Source organism: Barbatula barbatula, assembly GCF_947034865.1.
Source record: "Barbatula barbatula genome assembly, chromosome: 6".
NCBI classification, from domain to species: domain Eukaryota; kingdom Metazoa; phylum Chordata; class Actinopteri; order Cypriniformes; family Nemacheilidae; genus Barbatula; species Barbatula barbatula.
The window spans coordinates 25,940,221-25,959,491 of record NC_136765.1 but is presented as its reverse complement, the minus strand read 5'-3'; the positions used below and the strand labels follow the sequence as shown (position 1 = coordinate 25,959,491).

The following is a 19,271-nucleotide window of genomic DNA, read 5'->3' as shown; positions in this document are numbered from 1 at the left end:
TACAAGACATTTCTAAAGCGCAGCACTGCTTGTTAATACACTGCGGCGGTGAGACCTGTCGCGGTGAGAACGGCTTGTCATCAATCCAACAAACAGCCCATGTGTTTATTCCCTCAGCGGTCACTTGCTTATTAAAGTCAGACAGCAAAAGTTAGCAGGCATCAAGCCGCATGTGAACAGGATGTGACTGTAAGACAGCCCGTCGCATGTCAGCAGAATCTTGCTGTAAAATCTCTTTATTTTTGCCACATTTACACTTAGATCAAGATCAGAATGTATCAATAAACATCAGTGACGTCATGATTTAAGAACTGGACTAAAAGATGTTTCACTGTCACCAAGTACACCAAATACATGTCATATAAAAGTTTATAATGCTAGCATATTTGAGTATTCACTATAGTGAACTGTAGTGTAAGAATTACTATAATATGTACACTACAGTATACTAGAATTTACAGGTTACTATGGTAAAAACCCAAGTATACCACAGACTTTTCCATGTGGGTTATGACCAGTGTTGGACAGCTTACTCAGAAAAAAGTAATGAATTACTAGTTATTAATGACATATTCAATAGTGTAATGAGATTACTGTACAAATGACTCTCTGCACACAGTGTTTAATGACTTCTTACTAATGACTTTCTATATCCTACATCAACCTTGAGTAGTGATTCAATAGACATGAAACTGCTCTTTTAATTCAAATCAATAATAAATAACTTCATAAATTATTCGTATTAACTGACCAAAGTATACAAATGGCAGATTTATACATTGAATTACGTTTTTTAAAATTAGAATTTTCATGTCATTTCCATTATTGCACACACATATATATTACACAAAGTTAGTTTACATACATGACACAGTATTTAGTTCAATTACATCAGAAGTAACTGTTATTAAATTACAGTAAAAACAAGAGTAATTCCTCACTTTAATTAAATTACTTAGTAACTAGTTACACCCAACACTGGTTATGACCTAAATTTTTGCATTTCTGTCCAAAGCTCATCTTCATGATGCTGGTTTGTTATGGGTTGTTGCCAAGGCGTTGCTATGCGGTTGTTAGGGCTTTGCTGTTTGGTTGTTATGGTGTTTTGAGGCTCTCTTAAATCATTCATGTTTGTAGTATAAAGAGATGAAATATATTGTGTTGAGATGATGTTGTTTATTAGAGGCCGAGAGAGCTGTTTTTACTCACAAAACACGGTGAAGAATGCAGGAGTTTTTTTTACTTCAATATTAAACATTGAACACAAGTCACTGGATCCAATAACAGTAAACACACGAGCTCGGTTCTTCTGTGTGTCTTCCAGTGGTGGAAATGCACCAAACATGTGGCAAACTCTTGATACTGCTGAGTCAACAATATTGGCTCTTTTATGTTCTTCAAATGAGTTTTTTGTTCTAATCCTCTTTCTGAGGCTGAGCGTCTCTCCCGCAGGTGATTTATATTCCCCGGCTCATCTTCCCCTCCAGGCTGCTGTGACATTGAGCTGATTGACAGCGTTTTGCTTTCATGTGACGGGACGCACGCTGCCGCTTTAGCATTCAATTATTTACATGCCCTGCGATAATTAGCCGAGCCCCACTTTTATGATACAGAAATACCCGCAAGTATAAAGCTGTCACATGAGCTGTTGAGTCCAGTCAGTAATAACAGATCAGCTAAACCTTTAACCCATTTAAAGTCATTTAATGAATGATAAAATGAAAGGAAAATAGCATTTGAAGAGATAGCATAACTTCCTGGAACTATCTGAAGGCTCCATGAATCCTGTGACACGCGGAAAAAGGAAAGTTTTCCACTTTATTATTCACAATTTCCCCACTTTAACTGTGTTACTGTGATGGGTTTGGGTAATAATCAGACCTATTATAACAGAGACAGCAACAGGTTTATTAGCCTACTGTAAGCTGATAAACACCCACTGTTAACTAGCCACTGTGTTTATGTGAACCTTGAGTGTTTTTTGAATAATCTTTTGTGCATTTTACAGCTCAATAGTGAATAAGATGTGAAAGAGAACTGTGTCCACGCGCGTCAGATATCATGCGCACTTACATCAGAAGAAACATCTTTGAATCAAATCGCTTGAAAGTTTAAACGGGCAGAACTTTAAAATGCTTGCAAATAATAAACTTTGTGATGAAGAATAACTGCAGTGTCTGTGATAGAGATATAACTCACAGGTATACGCTGTTAAACAGTGGAGGTGAATGTGTCGCGCTGCATGGTCCCGCAATCGATATTGATAAAGGTGTATCATGGTTTTACCACCAGCTCTACTTTCCATGTTTTATTACAAACATATCGTTTCTCTGTATGTTTAGTGTTATAGTTGAGATGGAAAATCCTCTATGTGCATAGTGATGCATGTCTTTGACTGTTCCCTTTAGAAATGTTTACTTAATTAAAAAAAACAGGAAGTTTCATGACATTTCATTTTAAATTGACCGTATTATAATATAATGTAATATAATACAGTATAATGTGTTTGATACGTTTTAGCATATCAGAATGTGTTGCTGTGTTATTTGTTATTGTGATGAAGTTTGAGTGTTGGTGTCTGACTGATAAAACTAAAGTAGTGGAGTTTGGTGGGATCAGTGTGATCCATACCGACACATGGGTGATATTTCATTCCCTGTCATCTCAAGACTCTTGTAGCACAGCGCAACATGAAAGTCAAATCAGGTTTAATTATCCCAGCGCCGGTCTGCACAACAGAGCCGTGTGAAGAATATCACTTCAGGAAGTGTTGCCATGTAATTGGTAAAGCTTTAAAGTTCTCAATTCAGTCACAAGTGAAGGAATTCTCTTAGATATCTCATTAATGCCCCGAGCACAAAACCCAGAAGTTTCTTTTGTGCTTAAACTTCAAAAGAACTACAAGAAGCTTTTTTAGATTTTGTAGTCTTGTCTTATCAGTTCGTTGCTTAAAGCTGAAGTGTGTGCTTTCTGTGCAGAAGATTGATATTAACTACACTGCACCACTGCAAGAAAAAAAACTGCTGTCACCATAATGATGCTGAGTGGTTGCTACGGTGCCATGAGAGGTTGCTGGTGTCTTTTGAGAGGTTACTAAGGTAATTGAGTGGTTGCTAGGGTGTTCTGAGTAGTTGCTAAGATGTTTAAGTGGTCACTATGGTGTTCTGAATAGGTGCTAAGATGTTTGAGTGGTTGCTAGAGTTGTCCGTATGATTGCTAAAGATTCTGAGTAGTTGCTAGGAGTTCTGAGTCGTTGCTAAGGTGCTGTGAGGGCTTGCTAGGGTCTTCTGAGTAGTTGCAAAGATATTTGAGTGGTTGCTAGAGTTGTCCGGATGGTTGCTAGAGGTTCTGAGTAGTTGCTAGGAGTTCTGAGTGGTTGCTATGGCGATATGAGGGGTTGCTAGGGTCTTCTGAGAGGATTACTACAGGCTTTTGAGTGGTTGCTATGGTGTTCTGCATAGTTGCTAAGATGTTTAAGTGGTTACTATGGTGTTCTGAGTAGTTGCTAAGATCTTTGAGTGGTTGCTAGAGTTGTCCGGATGGTTGCTAGAGGTTCTGATAGTTGCTAGGAGTTCTGGGTGGTTACTATGGCGATATGAGGGGTTGCTAGGGTCTTCTGAGAGGACTACTACAGGTTTTTGAGTGGTTGCTATGGTGTTCTGCATAGTTGCTAAGATGTTTAAGTGGTGACTATGGTGTTCTGAGTAGTTGCTAAGATATTTGAGTGGTTGCTAGAGTTGTCTGGATGGTTGCTAGAGGTTCTGATAGTTGCTAGGAGTTCTGAGTGGTTACTATGGCGATATGAGGGGTTGCTAGGGTCTTCTGAGAGTATTACTACAGGGTTTTGAGTGGTTGGTATGGTGTTCTGCATAGTTGCTAAGATGTTTAAGTGGTTACTATGGTGTTCTGAGTAGTTGCTAAGATCTTTGAGTGGTTGCTAGAGTTGTTTGGATGGTTGCTAGAGGGTCTGAGTAGTTGCTAGGAGTTCTGGGTGGTTTCTATCTAGTTACGTAAGGTTTTAGTGGTTACTAGGATCTTCTTCTGTGTGGTTACTAAGAAGTTTTAAATGTTTAGAAGGTGTTCTGAATGGTAGATTTTTGGTTCAAGTCAAAACAGTTCAGCCTGTGGTGTCAGTGATATTTAGGTGGGTATGTGAATATGGCTCAGTTTGATCGGTCTCCAGGTGAAAACATTTGTATGTTCAGTCACATAGAAAAGGAATAGCATGTCTCTCCTCAATAAGACACTTGATTCATCATTCACATCTGTCGCCGAATAAACGAGTGAATCAGATGAACACTTACGGTTAGATGTTCAAATCCACATGAGAAGTATTATCGGTGATATTTGACTAATGGCCATTTTTTGAAACCTCCAACCGTTGTAGTTCTGCCAGGAGAGATTTTCACATCCAAACACTTTGAACTTGAACTTAAATTATTCTTTGATTTTCTACTGCAGACCTTTATTGATTTGTTTTGTCTGGCAGCTTCACTGAACGATATAAATCTCTACCGAATGTCATTGTTCAGAAAAGCCATTTCAACTCCATACTGATGTCATTGACTGGCCCGTAGCTTGACATTTACATTTGATGACCGGCACTTTTATCCAAACCAATTTTGGATTTTGCATTTGTGTTTGTTTTTTCTTGGGAACCCATGACATTGGCTTGGCAATTCACACATTTAAAACTCTGAACATTAAACTAAGTTAAGTTTACTGAATGAGGGATTGCGTTTTAACATGAAAATGACTATGAGAAATCTTCGGTCCTGACTTCTTTTGGCAAAAATATTTCGAGATTGATTTAAAATGAGCTTGGCATTTACAGGCTCACCGACTTCTGTGAATATTTATTCATGCGAGTGAATCGGTCTCGTCGTGCTGGATATTATGTTAATGCCGATGTGACTCGCAGGATTTTTCAGTTGAAGTGAGAAACGTGCATCGGGCATCAAAGTGACGTGCGTGTTGAAAACTATAAACTCTTAGCTAAACCAGAGAAACAGCACTTTTAATCCAGCCTGTTTGAGAGTTTGAAATGAGTGTTGTGAAAAGGTTCATGTGCTTTAGATTTTTTCGTGGTACTGCCATACTGGCAGTGAATATGCATAAAAAGTGTCACGTATTTGTGTAAGGCAACTGTAATCCTTATTCATTTGTTAGATGCTACAGTTTTTATCTCTTGAGTTGGAGTGCTGCGGATGCTTTGGAATCACGGGACACACGGCTGTTACGAGGCCGCTGGCACTCTGATCACAATACGGGGAATAGTGACAAAAACAAGATGTTTGTGTTCTCTCTCTCTCTCTCTCTCTCTCTCTCTCTCTCTCTCTCTCTCATTAATGCTGTCTAGACCCCGTCGTCGCCCTGTTCACCTTCGGATAATGAACCAAAGTATGAGAAGCGCTGGCTGGATGCCGTCACCCTCCCTCTGTTCATGGCCCGAATCTCCAGGCACAAAGTCGGAAGCGACAAATTACGGTACGTTAATCCTCTGTGATGCCGCGGGGGGCGTGAGGTGCGACACGCGCCCGGCCCATTGTTGATTTTGCACACATTTTTCATTTAGGTGAGAGGGTGTTAAATCCAATATCTATGCAGAGACATGCCGTGTCTGGAAAGGTCAGCCGTGCGGCTGCCGGCGAGAGGAGCGCGGGTCACCGACAAGTGCCTTCAACTTTAGCCGTCTGCCTGTGAAGAGCTAAATCTTTTCTTCGTTTAGAGCCATTCAGTTAGTCAATCATAGAAAGAAATCTTTAAAAAAAATCAAAGCTGTGGACACCATGGTATTGTTTATTTCTCACATTGAAATATCATGTGAATATGTTTGTTTGTTCTTCACAGTGGAAACATTCAGTGTTTTGACTCCAAACAAGAACATTCAGACGTTTCTCCTCAAATTGTTCATTATTAGAAATAAAAGGAGAATGAAATGAGAGCGTGTGAACACATGAAGAGACTGGAGGTATAAATGAATGTAGACCGTAGAGGTGAAATCATCTGGATTTGAGTAAATGTGATGAGAAATGTTTGAGTTGATATTGAGATCTTCACTAATATTTAGTTTTGATTGCAGACGAGACAAATCTGAGGTCAGTTTGACACACTGTTTGACTCATTTGTAAGATTTCAGAATTTCTGACTCTTTATCTCAATAGAAATATCTGAGACACAAATGAGACTGAAGCAAAAATGTCCATTCGCTCTTCATTAAGGGCCCTATTGTACACTCGGCGCAATGCGGCGCAAGTCTGTCTGCGCCCTGTTGTTTAAATAGCAAATGCATTTGCACCCATTTGTGCCCCCAAGGGCTTGCTTTGCAAATAAAGTGGTGTTGCTATTTTGAGGATCTGAAAACCATAGACCAACTCAAACCTGGTCTAAAGTCTAAAGCGCAACTGCCTCCAAAAGGGAATGGGAGATGATGCTCTTATTGGTTTATTGCATGTTGCCCAAAAATTGGGATCGGCGCCCGGGCACTTTTCTTTCCTCGTCCACTCTCTCTCTCGCTCTCTCTCTCTCTGTATGTATGGCGATGCCCAATGAAAATGGATCTCTCCAGACTAATAGATTTTTCATTGTGAGCGTCACTCACTCAGGCGTTTTCTTGGTATCAAAGCGTTCGGCTACAGCCTGCTGGCAGCTCAAGCAGAACATTACATTCTTCAGGCAATTTGTGTCTGAAAAAGGCCAAACGCTGAACGGCTGCGTCTCGCACATGGCTGGCATTAATTGAAATCATGGCATTTATTGAATCTCTGTGTTGAAAAGGCTTGAACGTCACCAGTGCTAAAGATGGGTCGTGTTGAGAAAAATGTTTGGCTTTTATCCATAACATCACCGTGGATGAGAGCCATACTGAGTACTATTTGATAGAGAGGTCACGCTCTTTGTTCACATGATCATTTAATGCATTCAAAGCATTTATCCTCCAGTGCCGCGTGTCATTGTACTTCATATGTAACACACACAGAGATCATACAATCTCTGAAGTCACGGTTATAAGGAATAAACTGTTCAAGCATCACATAGAATGTGTTTTCAACAGTGGAGACGTTACAGTTTCTGTTGAGCACAATCTGTCATTAAATAGTCAATGTGAATTTTATCTGCGGTTCTTCAAACACACAGTGAAATTAAACGTCAAACCGTCACAGTATGTCGAGTCAAACTTTATTAATAGAGCTCAATATTATACAACCGCACCTGATGCAAAGTGCTTGAGAGACGTAATAAGAAAAATTACAAACAATATACAGATAATATTTAATGTGATGATAAAGTGCTGACGACATCACTCTTTCTTGTTACGTCAGGGTTAAGGTAAGTTTTTCTCCGGTTGTGTGTCACGAGTTTTGTTTTGATCAGCAGTAATATTGAAGAACTCATATAGATCATCTCCCGTCACATGTTTTTTACTGTGAGCCTCACACAGCTCAAGATGTGATTCTGTTCTGCTTGCACTTATTGATTTACTGTCTATTCCTGCTTTATAGCACAGATCTCAGATATTCATTTCGTCAACCTTCACGGCCTTAAAGATCGGGAGTTATTTTTACAGGAGTTTGTCTATTGCTGATTACTGTTGTACAGTGAGAAATATTCATAAGAGAAAACCAGAGTACTGCTTACTGCATACTAAATCACATATATCCTACTGTGTATACTGCTTACTGGTTTTGTAGTATGTGAAACTGTGTGCAACAATCGAACTGTATTATGGGTCAGCTGTACATGACAATATATTTGGGTGATACCCATGCTTTCTACATTTTATTTATTCTATATAAAACAACATGGATTATGATTGACCTCACAATGATTCGTGTTTAATGATCGTCAAATAAAAAAATGAGTCATAAGAAACTAATACGGAGAAATGCATTCGATTGTAAAACACGTTTAACATGGAGGGCAGTGTGATGTAAAGTCTTCCTAAACAATCCCAGTTTTCACTTTATTGTTACACAGTTGAATGACTTGAATATGTCTCGTCCTTCTCCAGATCGAGCGGTTTTGAGGTCATTGCTTTAGATGGAGTTTGTACACACGTTCTGCAGTTTTGCACGGCAGCAGAAAGCACAGACTGGCTTCAAGCCATATCAACCAACATCAACGATTTAACCCACGAGAGCGTAAGTAAACCTGCTGTGACATCATCTGAACCACAGCTGTGAAGAATGACATTAAAATATACTGTATATACATGTACTTGAAGTGAATGTGATGGACTGAAGACAATATTAGAGCTCAAATATAAATGTTCCTGTTTTAATCTTTTATAGAGCTTTGTGTGTGATATAAAGTCTCTATCTTATCTGCATATGAACTCAATTGATATATACGTATATAAAACGTATATATTTCAAACAGAATGAAGTATTGAAAAATGTTAAAATAAAAATGACAGACATGAGAATAGTGCAAAATAGTGCTACAATGCAAAACACATTTTTGTCAAAACAATTTTGAGGTGAAATTTGACCAGGGGCTGAATTTCCAAACAATTTTGAATTTAAATGTTTAATGTATTTCTTAAAGTCGAATTTAGGATAAACACTTAAAAACTTTTAAGATGTTGTCACTTAAAAGATTTCTTAGGAAAACACTTCGTAAAGAATTGCACTTAAAAACATTCTTATGAACTCTATTTAAAGAATATTCATATTTCTTGAGCTCCTGGTCATTTTCTGACCATGTTCTTTAGCCTTCTGTAGATTCCCTGACCTCCCAGCTCGCAGTAATAATACATTTGTTTTTCTTGTATATCAGAAGAGTCTTCTGTGGCCTTGGAGACGCTTCTCTGGTTTTCTGTGCCAAGAACGTCTCCTAATGATCTCATGTTTTAATAAAGACGCTGATGATCCAATGAGGTCTGACGATCTGTAAATGAGTGCCGTGCAGCTGCGTGTTTCACGTGCAATTATTGTGCTGATGTCATCTAATGACGCTTACAGACACTGATTGCTGAGCTTCCCATTACAGTCTGATTGTGTGTGTGTGAAGCGGATCTGTTATCTGTTATTGTGATGACCTATAACCTATAAATAGAGCCTGTGAGACGTGCTCGAGCAGCGAGGATGATGGGATATGAGTGTTGTTTGACTCATCCTGACCCGGCAGCGTGTTCGTGGATGATAAACTCGCTACGCTACTGCTTTAAAAACATTAACAGTGATGCCACAGCCTGACAGAGAACTTTTAAGAAATCTTTATTTTAAGAGTGTGTGTCATGCATTATACTGTGTATGAAATGAATTGCCAGACACATTGTTGTGCGTTTATTGTTTCATCATTCATTGTTTTCACATTATTATACTTTATTATCAATATGTTCATCTTTAATGCACTGTGACACATGCAAACCTGATATGGCTTGTGTTATCGAGTGTTGTTTATTCATTTTAATGTATTGAACTCCTTACAGATGTGATTTAACAACAAATATGTGAATAAATATTTCATCTGTATCTACATTTATTCAAAATATACTGTTGTTTGTTTTATAACGTACTGTATGTGTTCTTCTGTTTCAGATTAAAACGGCAAACAAATACTGTTCTTCTGATGAACAGGTAAATGATTTTTACTATGGTTATTATCCTACAATCTCAGCAATATACTGTAATACCTCTTTAATATCTCAGTTAAACATCGACGAGAATAAATGGAGAACAAATGGAAACTTGTTTGAGTCTCATGAGGAGAAAAGAGTCAGAAATGTGTCTGTCATGAGAGTTTGAGAAGAGACGTCAACAGTGTGTCAAACTGAGCTCAGATTTGTCTCGTCTGACATTAAAAGTCAATATTAATGAAGATCTCAAGTATGAACTCATCAAATCTACCCAAATCTAGATCTCACTGTGATTGATTTATGATCTGAATCTGTTGCATTCTGGGTAAATTCACAAGCATCAGAGATCAGTCATTGTGGGTGAAAGCTGTGGATGTGTGCTGCTGAAGGGATTGATTTTCTGCTGCAGATTGTTCATATGGGTTGGGTGTGTGAGCATCTCCAGGCGAGCGACGTGGAGTCGGTCCACAGATGCAGATTCATGGCATTGAGAGCCGGTTCTCTTCTCATCTTCAGGAATCCTCCTGTAAGCTCATTCAGTCTCTCTCCTTGGAAATATTAACAATATTGAAGAGACGCTCTCTCATGATTAGAAGCCATGTTCTCGCAGACGCACAAACTGTTTTCTTAAAACCATAACAATCTAAGTTATTTTTGTAGTGAGTACAATTTATTTTTGTTTTTAAATGAAGCTTTAAGTAAATATAATACGTTTATCTTTGACGCCTCTTGAATCTCTAGTTTTGAGCCGTTAAAGAGTCGGAATACCAGCAATGTTTAGTCCAGCTGTTGTGGATTTTAAGAGCAGACACATCATGTTCAGGACATCCATTATAATTAAACGTGATCAATCTCTTACATTCTAATGGAGCGTATGGAGGGAAATCTATTATCCACGGCGACCTGGAGCACATCCATTATTTGTGACAAATATTTATATTGGCCATTAAGGCCGAGGGCACCGGTTTCCTCGCTTATGAAATACAACCTTGCACTTTGTGCTGGCAGTGTTTTTCTAAGCCATTATAGTGTCTGTGCTTTTAATGGCGTGTGCTTTTGACTCGTCATCGTCCTCCTCGGCATGACTCGTCTGTGCTGAATTAACGTTATTATATGTGATTCCCGTGAACTTTAAGACCAAAAGAGAACGGCGTGATGATATTTCATTAAATGTGCATTACTGATTTAATAAAGACAGAATTCTGGGGAAACGTGTGCCCTGAGAGACATTTAAACCAAAAAACGGATTTCTTATTATGTTCATACAGTATGAACTGTTCTATAAGGGTCATTTCTCTGTAGGTCACAAAGAGGTAAATTACTCTGTTTTATGTTCTATATTGTAACAGAGATGTCGGAGGAAAAATATGTTTCTAAAGCGGAGATATCAGGAGGAGCATTTTTCATCGAACCAAATCTGCATCACTTGAGATAAAAGCGTGTTAAATGGCTTCTTATTTTTTACTGATTCATATTGCACACAAAATCACCAGCTCCAGTCAGAGTGAATGAATACATCGGATTATTGTTTGTGTGACTTTTATTTTGTATATCCACGTCAGGTCACAGCATCAGACTGGACGGAAGCTGAGGCTCGATTTCACCTCTGCGAGGTTCTGCTTAAAGTTCATAAGGTAGAAAACATGATCCCTGTTTATTCTGTTTATCATGTAATGAAATGTTCAACGTTTATCTCTGTCATCATGAAATCAACCGAGTGTTTTACAGAGTGTTGCAGAGATTATTATCAAATATTTATCCTTGCACACCACTTCTTTTATCAAAAACATGAAGCTCCTCCCCCTCTCAACAACAACTCTTCACCACATGACATCAGCAACACAAAAGAGGCGGGACTATACAGACTGACCAATGGACATGTTTTCACATTTCAGAGGCCGTTTCACTCGGATACTCGTCACGATACGGAATTTCCGTTTCATGGTGACTTTAAACTGGAGTGCTTTAAAACATCATTCACACGTTTACGTTAGAAGAATTAAAAACTTCAAGGATTTGTATGACTTCAACTTTTCATCAAACTGCATTGATCAAATTGGGATAAACTAAACACTATTGGTTTATTGAAAAGGGGGAGGAGCCACTCCATATCCCACCCTGTATTTCTTTTTCTGCTTTTTTTTAATCATTTGAGTTTGAGCATGTTTGAGGACTTGAGCGGGTTTTAAAGAATAAAGATCATCATTCCCTTTTTCTTTACAAACTGATAGTCAACAATAAGTAGTAAGTGGCGGGAGTAACTATATTTGTCCCATGGAAACATTGGTAACACTTGACTTAAAGCATATATGTGTAATGCATTATTAAAGGGATTTTGATGTATCATTGATGCCTTGTAATGCACCTTATAAAGTCTCATGAATAATTGTAACAGTACAGTTGATACATTATAACACTCATCAATTCATTGTTACACTTTACAACAACATTTAATGTTTTATAACACACACAATTATAATGCATCATAGCATTAACTAACCCTTAATAACGCATTACACATAAAGGCTTTAAGGAAAGTCTTACCAAACATTGTTGTTTCTCACACACACACCCAGCAGATGGATGACGTGTGAATTGTGTTTGTTTGTGTAGTTGTGGCTAGCTGAAGACTGCTGGATCCACACACAGAAGTTTATTTCGGGTGAACTGCGGGACGGTGAACCCTTCTGCTTCAGTGTTCATGTGGGTCACGGTCAGAGTCTGTGTTTCAGCGTGGAGTTGGGTTCAGATCTGGTGTTCTGGGAGAAAGCCTTTCAGAGAGCCATGTTCACGGAGGTACAGAGAGTCCAGGTCAGTTCCACCACTTTACAACAACAGAAGGAAGAAATATCTGAAGATCTGAAGGTTTTAGAGGCTTTTCAACTATTTCATCGTTTGTGTTGGTACAATGGAAGTCACTGGGGTTTGGTGATCAGCGTTCATTGAAATATCTTCTTTTGTGTTCTGAAGAGTTTTGTGTACTGAGAAACTTTAGAAAACAGAGTCACGACATTCATACACAGCTACTGTAGATGGACCTCCGGTTTATTTTTATTTCTTTTTATTTAACTTTCGTTTGTTTGACGAAAGAGTAAAAGAAAATACTTCATTTCCTTACACCAGTGTTTCTCAACAGGGGTGACGATCACAAGGATGCTCATTAGCATAAAATCAGGACATTTCTTAGTGTTTCTTTTTATAACAAATATACATCTTTGTAGTTTTGACAAACTGTACCAACATTATTTTTTGTGTAAAAATAGAGAAAAAATGAGCTTTAAGTTTCATTTGAAACCTGAAGATTAACAAAGACCAACAGCTTAACTGTTGACACGCCGCAGCATTGATTTCCCATCTCTGAATGTATGCCGGACCGGCATCACATCTGCGTCTAATTCAATCCTTATTATTGCTTTAATTACATTTCTCTGAAGAGCTTTTTCATCAAGACCTTCCCATTGAGCCGTTAAATGACCTCCACTACACAAAGACCCACAGCATCGCTGCCGTCCTCTGAGCTCCTGCAGGCCGGATGTTATGAAGTATAAACTAACACCCGTTCAGGAGGTGAAGGATTTAACAGAGATTCTGTTCATTCGTCCTTAAAAAACACACGGGGTCAAACGCAGAGCTTCACTTGACAGTTCCCAGAGAAGAAGAAGAATCTGCTGCCATGATCTGAACGTCTCACGGGTATACCACACGCGTGTTTATTTATGGCTCATGAGCATTATGCAGGTTTAGTGTTGTGTGTGGATCTCACTGCGCTCTTTTATCAAAACCATTTCTTCGCTGGGCCAGACTAACTGCTCTCTACATAAATGTTTCATATTTCTAGTAGAAAATCCTTCGTCCCGAGGCTGATGAACGGATTTAACAGTTCAAAAATGAGAATTACATTTTTTCATCCTTGTGTTATTTCAGCTTTATTTCTGAATGCAAAAGAAGATATTTTGAAGAATGTTGATAACCAAACAGCACTGAACTCCATTGACTTCCATTGCTCAAAATATCCACATTTGTGTTCCGCTGAAGAAAGACTCACATACGGATGAGGGGGACAAATGATGAATTTGTATTTATTTATGTGTGGAAAGTTTCTGGTTTGTAATGTGACGGTTGTGAGGACTGAATCTTCTTATGAAATCTGCTTGCGATGTGTAAATGTTGTGAAACTCAGTTATTCAGTGATGGTGAAGTGGTTGGTTCAATACAACTTGACAGCACAGAGAATAAAACACAAACGTTGAAGCACTTTTCATTTGAGACTTTGTCTTATGTGTTTATGCAAGTTCGAGTTTACAGTGTTAACAGTGAGATACGGTCAAAGATTCAGCAGTTGTTTACTTAGACAAACAATTCGAAGTCTTCTTCGTGACTCTTCATGAAGTGTGTGTGTGCTTTTATACAGATGATGGTTCTCTGTGTATGTGTGCGGTGGATGTATCTGATAAATGAGAATACAGTGACGGGACTGCTGTTGAAGGTGAAATTATTCAAACATAAAACTCACTTCTGCTGAAAACGTCTGGTCACGCATGTCAAAACAAAGGGTCGTGTAGCCGCCCGAGCCCGCCGGCTGTATTACTCGCTGCCCTTAACCAGAGACATTTCAAAATCATACAAAGAAAAGAAGCCGTCAGAGACGTTTTAAATCTCATCTCTCGAGACATGCAAAGTTCACACATTCCTCCGCGTGTGGGATCTCGGTCTGCGGCGGGTGATGTACTGTACAGTTTTAGTATTATTTTATTATTTCATGTGAGGATCACAATCTGTCTGACTTTCGTTTCTTGTTAAATGAGTGAACAGAAGCCGGTAAGGTGACTCATAACCAGATCTGCTCACGTGATGAGACTGTTACAGCACCTGGTAGAACATGAATCCCTGTAAGATCAGACTGGCGTGTTTGTGCTCACATTAATAATAGTGATACACTGATTTGTGTCATGATCGCGGGTGGTGAGACACGGACAGAGGACCAAGGTGCAGACAGGGGATGGGGGGGGTTAACAGAAGACTTTAATAAATAAATACAAAAGAAAGACCCACGTGGGGTAACATAACAAAACAGGGATGGGTACAATAACAAGACAGGACTAAGACTACCTACACTTAAACGAGACTAAAATAAATTATAAACATGAACATCAAAACTACACTAGACTACCTAAACTAACAAGACACAGGAACTCACCACACAAACCACAATGAACCAGCACAAGACAGAAGACACGAGGGCATTAAATAAGGGACCAAATCAAGAGGAGAACAGGTGAAGGGCATGAATCAATAACGAGGATAGGAACAGAGACGAGACCAGAGAGAGAGTATGGAAGGCCATAAGGGCCATAAATACCTCTCCTCACACAAAACATGAGATTCTGTCATGATCCTGCCACTAAACCAAGAGAAACATGACATGATGCGGCAGAATCATGACACATTTGAATAAAAATCAATTTTGAATGTTTATTAAAGAGTGTTGAGCATCACATCAATGATAAAGGACATGATCTGTTGATATGATGGATGTTATTGGCGTTTTATTTTGAGATCCGAGAACAGGTTGAAAGATCTGTAAGGTTGTTTGGTGTTTAGTAAGGGATAATCCAAGGCTCAGGATTTAAAGGATGTGGAGGCCGTGAACCACCCGAAGCAAGCTGTGAAGTGCATTGTATCCCGCTTAGTACACGGCTACTTGCCACATGAGAAAGAAACTGAACATGAAATGTGAATTTGAAATAAGTGATGAGCTCATTTTACTGAATGCAGTTTTGGTTTTAAGGTGAGAAACGACGTTCAAACGTCACAAACATGCAATTTGGTTTCATCATTTGTTAATATAATGCCAAATATGTTATTAAAAGACATATTTATATTTCATTTGTCAAATAAACTACTGCGTCCGGGTTACCGTGTGTTATTAGTTTTGAGAGGTTGTTATCTGGGAATAAAGAACCTGCAAATGTCAATCAGAATCAAGCATCCCAACGAGCAGTGTAATAAACCGCTTTAATGCACACTTACCAGCCAATTAAAATCACGTTTTCACACAGACCATGGTATTATTCTTTATACAAGAACATGATTGCAAAGTTATTTTTCATACAATGAACAAGGTTAAATAATGAAGGAAGAACACATTTTTAACACCAGTTTAGGAATAGTTGAGGAAAACTACTAAAAAAGAGAATTTTGCTGTGATTATTTTCAGCCAAGCGTTGGGACCCAACAATGGGTTAAAACAACCTAGCACAGGTTCATTTACAATTCACTTTTTGATCCAACACTGTGTTGAAAATAACCCAGCTTTCTATTGGTGTTGGATGTTTTCTTATACTAGAAAAAATAAACGAGTAAAGCAAACACACTTGACACATTTGTATTTGTGTGCTTAAGTTGTCAAATAAAATTTTGGCCTCCATGAGAAACGTTATCATTATATAAGTTTTATGTGTAGTATGTCCGGATGTGCAGTATTTACAGTGCTTTTATGCTTGGCTTGTGAAATCTTTGACAAAGCTCCGTGTGTTTCTCCGATTCCTCTGAGGAAAGTCTCCAATTAGTGGCGCGTAGTCGCCACTTCACATCTGACAGCCAGCGTTACGCACGGCTACAGTAAGCGCTGCAAATCCGCTTGTGTGCCGCTGACTTTCCCAGGCAGCTGAATTTAAAACGGAACATCTGTGAATCGACAAGCCCCCTCACTTCAGTTCAAACACATGAAGACCATTTCGTGTGGGCTCCGTATTCAAATACATCTGTGACAGAAAGAAAACAAACATGCTCCTGAATGTTCGGAAGTCAACAACAGATCTCGTTGCATAGTTGAGCGGTTCTGATGGGATATAACATCCAAACTCACTCAGTTCACAGAAGAACCACGTTTGGTTCCACAAAGAACTATCCGGCCGAAGAACCATCTTTACAGAACCATCTCAATGTGAAGAACAGACACAGAAACAGAAAGGTTCTTCAGATGTTGAAGCTTCTTTATGGAACCATTCAGACAAAAAAGGATTTCCATGGCACCTTTATTTTTAAGATAATAGAGACTCGGGAGAAATCTCAAGATGTCTCAGTGTGGTTGAAAATGCTTCAGTGTATGTGAGTCAGGGCTGTTTTCTCTTCTGTGAGTAAATGTGTTTGATGATGATGATGTTGTGGAACAGAAATGTTACTGTCTGACGTCCTAAATAAATTTCTTTTTCAGGCCTAATTGATTTAAAAAACCGCTAATCTGGATAATATCTTTATATTTCATGTACTAATGTGTACTACACATATGGGACAGAATAGATAGTAGGTAAGACTAGAACAGAACACAATACTGTATTTCATTTATTCATCAGGGTTGATAGGATTTGTGAAATGGAAGTTAGCAGCTGTAATCCCAGCACACATCCCCTCAGTTTCTTTGCATCTGTTAAGATAGTCTTCAGAAAGTGTACAGTATCTCAAGATGATATGATTTGAAGGGTCAGTGTGCTGTGAATGCTGATGTCTTGTCTAGAAACACAAAACTGTCATGAATTTAATTCTAGCGTTTAGGGTTAGCAGGTGAATGAGTAGTATGTCCTATAATAAAACGGTAGGCGAGAAATACCCGGCTGGTGCACTATTTCTTCCGCGATGGTGAGCTGGTTACGCCCAGATTCTGAAGCACTCGGTGACGGAGACTTGAGATGCTTTATATCCCATGAGCCCACAATACAATGCACAGCCCGCAAAACAGTCTCAGCCGACTTTCATGTGCAATGAAACATGTTGATAATTATTGTAAAGATAATTTTACATTAACATTGACTTTGCTTTGTTCTTTAATTGACCGTGTTTTATATTGTGCATGGTTTTCATTCATTGAAATGAAATACGAAGCATTATTGAGCTTATTTTCAGCAGCTTATATACCTTTGTATTTTATATGTATATTTGCCCTTTACAATATTATGTATTGCTCAAATGTTTTTTATAACTCGCAGACAAAACAGACGACATGATAATTATTCACAAGATTGTTTTAATCAGGTGGTTTAAAGGAAAAATAATAAATGCAGCAGTTTACAGTCAATACGCATTTTTCTGTTACAAAAAGAACATTTCATTGGCATAATCCTTCTTCACAATGGGCCTGTTACCTCCGAAATTAAACTGAGAAAACGCAAAATCACAAAGCTGCTGTATTCCTTTGAATTGTTTACTTTTATCCAAAGCATATATTGCCCTACAAGGTAAAAATGAAAATACATCCAAATAAAAAGCTCTGAATGTGTTGTACTGTCTCTCATAACTTCAGTCATTACATCACATCTCCAGTACAGTAGGTGGCAGATATGCACCTCAAACGTAAATTGCCACCCGCCATTGAAAAGGAACAGAAGAAGAATTACGTCACATGATCACGTCAATATGGCGTATGACGGCCGATCGCATTCATACTACGCCCATTCAGGCAAGACAGTACGTACCCCATGAAGTACTTACTCAATGAAATGAAGTACCTACTCATCGAGTATGCCATTTCAGACGCAGCCAGTGACTTCATCTCTCCGGGTGCTGCTCATATCTGCACTCAGTCCATTAACTAAAAGCTTTTTACACGAATGCCCTGATAAATAAATAAATGCACAGATGAATCTTTAACTGTGCTGTGTCAGCCTTCACTGCTGTGCATATTAATGTATATCTACAGAATAAAGATGCGATGTGATTTTGGTTGGTGATGATAAAAAAAGAAAGACAAGCATCACTGTTGATATTGTTCAGACGTTAACATCTAGAGTTAGTCCATTTTTCTGCAAAAGCTATGAAATATATATATATATATACAATGTTTCTTGATTCCTTGTTTCTTAGACTAGTTTTCTCTTTCCTTTAGTTTCTGCTTTAAAGAAAAGTATTGAGAGTGTTTACTGTGAACAATAAACTTCATCAAGCACAAACGTTAACACTCTGAATGAACCGCTCTTGTGTTTCTTCAACAGTCTAAGAGTTACATGTGCAGCAGTCAGGGGAAGATTCTCTGCTTCACCATCCACTTTCAGTCGGGATTTTCCTGCTCGGACAACATTTCAGCGGTAAGAACAGCAGACATCACTGTGTTTGTTATTTCTGACCTTCCATGTGATTTACACATCTATAAACTGTCAGAAAAAAAGTACAAAAGCATTTACTGGGTTGGGACCCTTTAAAGATCCTTTATTGTATCCACTGACGGCTATTGTACCTTAAAAAATAACATTTTTTCCTTTTTCGACTGTGTACTATTTGTTTACCATAAACTCAAAATAAAATAGCAATTTTCAGATGATGCTCTTTCAGAAGTGCGTTTGAGTCAAAAGTTCCTCTATCACATCATTCTGCTGAACAGGGCGGTTCTATGTTTTCAATATTAGTGGGGCTCAGCCTCCAAGAGGATATGCTGTATGTATATACTGTATATATATATATATATGTGTATATAGAGAGAGAGAGACACTACACTGTATACATTACTAAAATAAAAAAATTAATAAGAAAGAATATGCAGAATAAAGTTATTGTTATTAAAATGAATATCACATGAATCTATCAATTTGAAATTGAACAATTATTCAAAGTGACAACATGAGCCACAAAAATAAATAAATCACAAAGGACTGTTGTGTTGTGCTGTTAGTTGGTTTGTCCAAAACATGTGATATACGAT

At 38.3% G+C, this 19,271-nt stretch overlaps 1 protein-coding gene across 1 annotated transcript in view; it reads left to right on the top strand.

Moving 5' to 3' along the window:
• The window catches only part of sntg2 (syntrophin, gamma 2), a gene marked incomplete at its 5' end in the record, with an annotated part of 34,065 nt that overhangs the window by 13,723 nt on the left and 1,071 nt on the right, over positions 1–19,271 (top strand). The window contains 7 exons of the mRNA XM_079457910.1: positions 5,360–5,487; positions 8,012–8,141; positions 9,543–9,581; positions 9,990–10,106; positions 11,143–11,214; positions 12,194–12,391; positions 18,568–18,660. Of these exons, the coding sequence (XP_079314036.1) occupies positions 5,360–5,487; positions 8,012–8,141; positions 9,543–9,581; positions 9,990–10,106; positions 11,143–11,214; positions 12,194–12,391; positions 18,568–18,660 (777 nt within the window). The remainder of the gene's footprint in view (positions 1–5,359; positions 5,488–8,011; positions 8,142–9,542; positions 9,582–9,989; positions 10,107–11,142; positions 11,215–12,193; positions 12,392–18,567; positions 18,661–19,271) is intronic.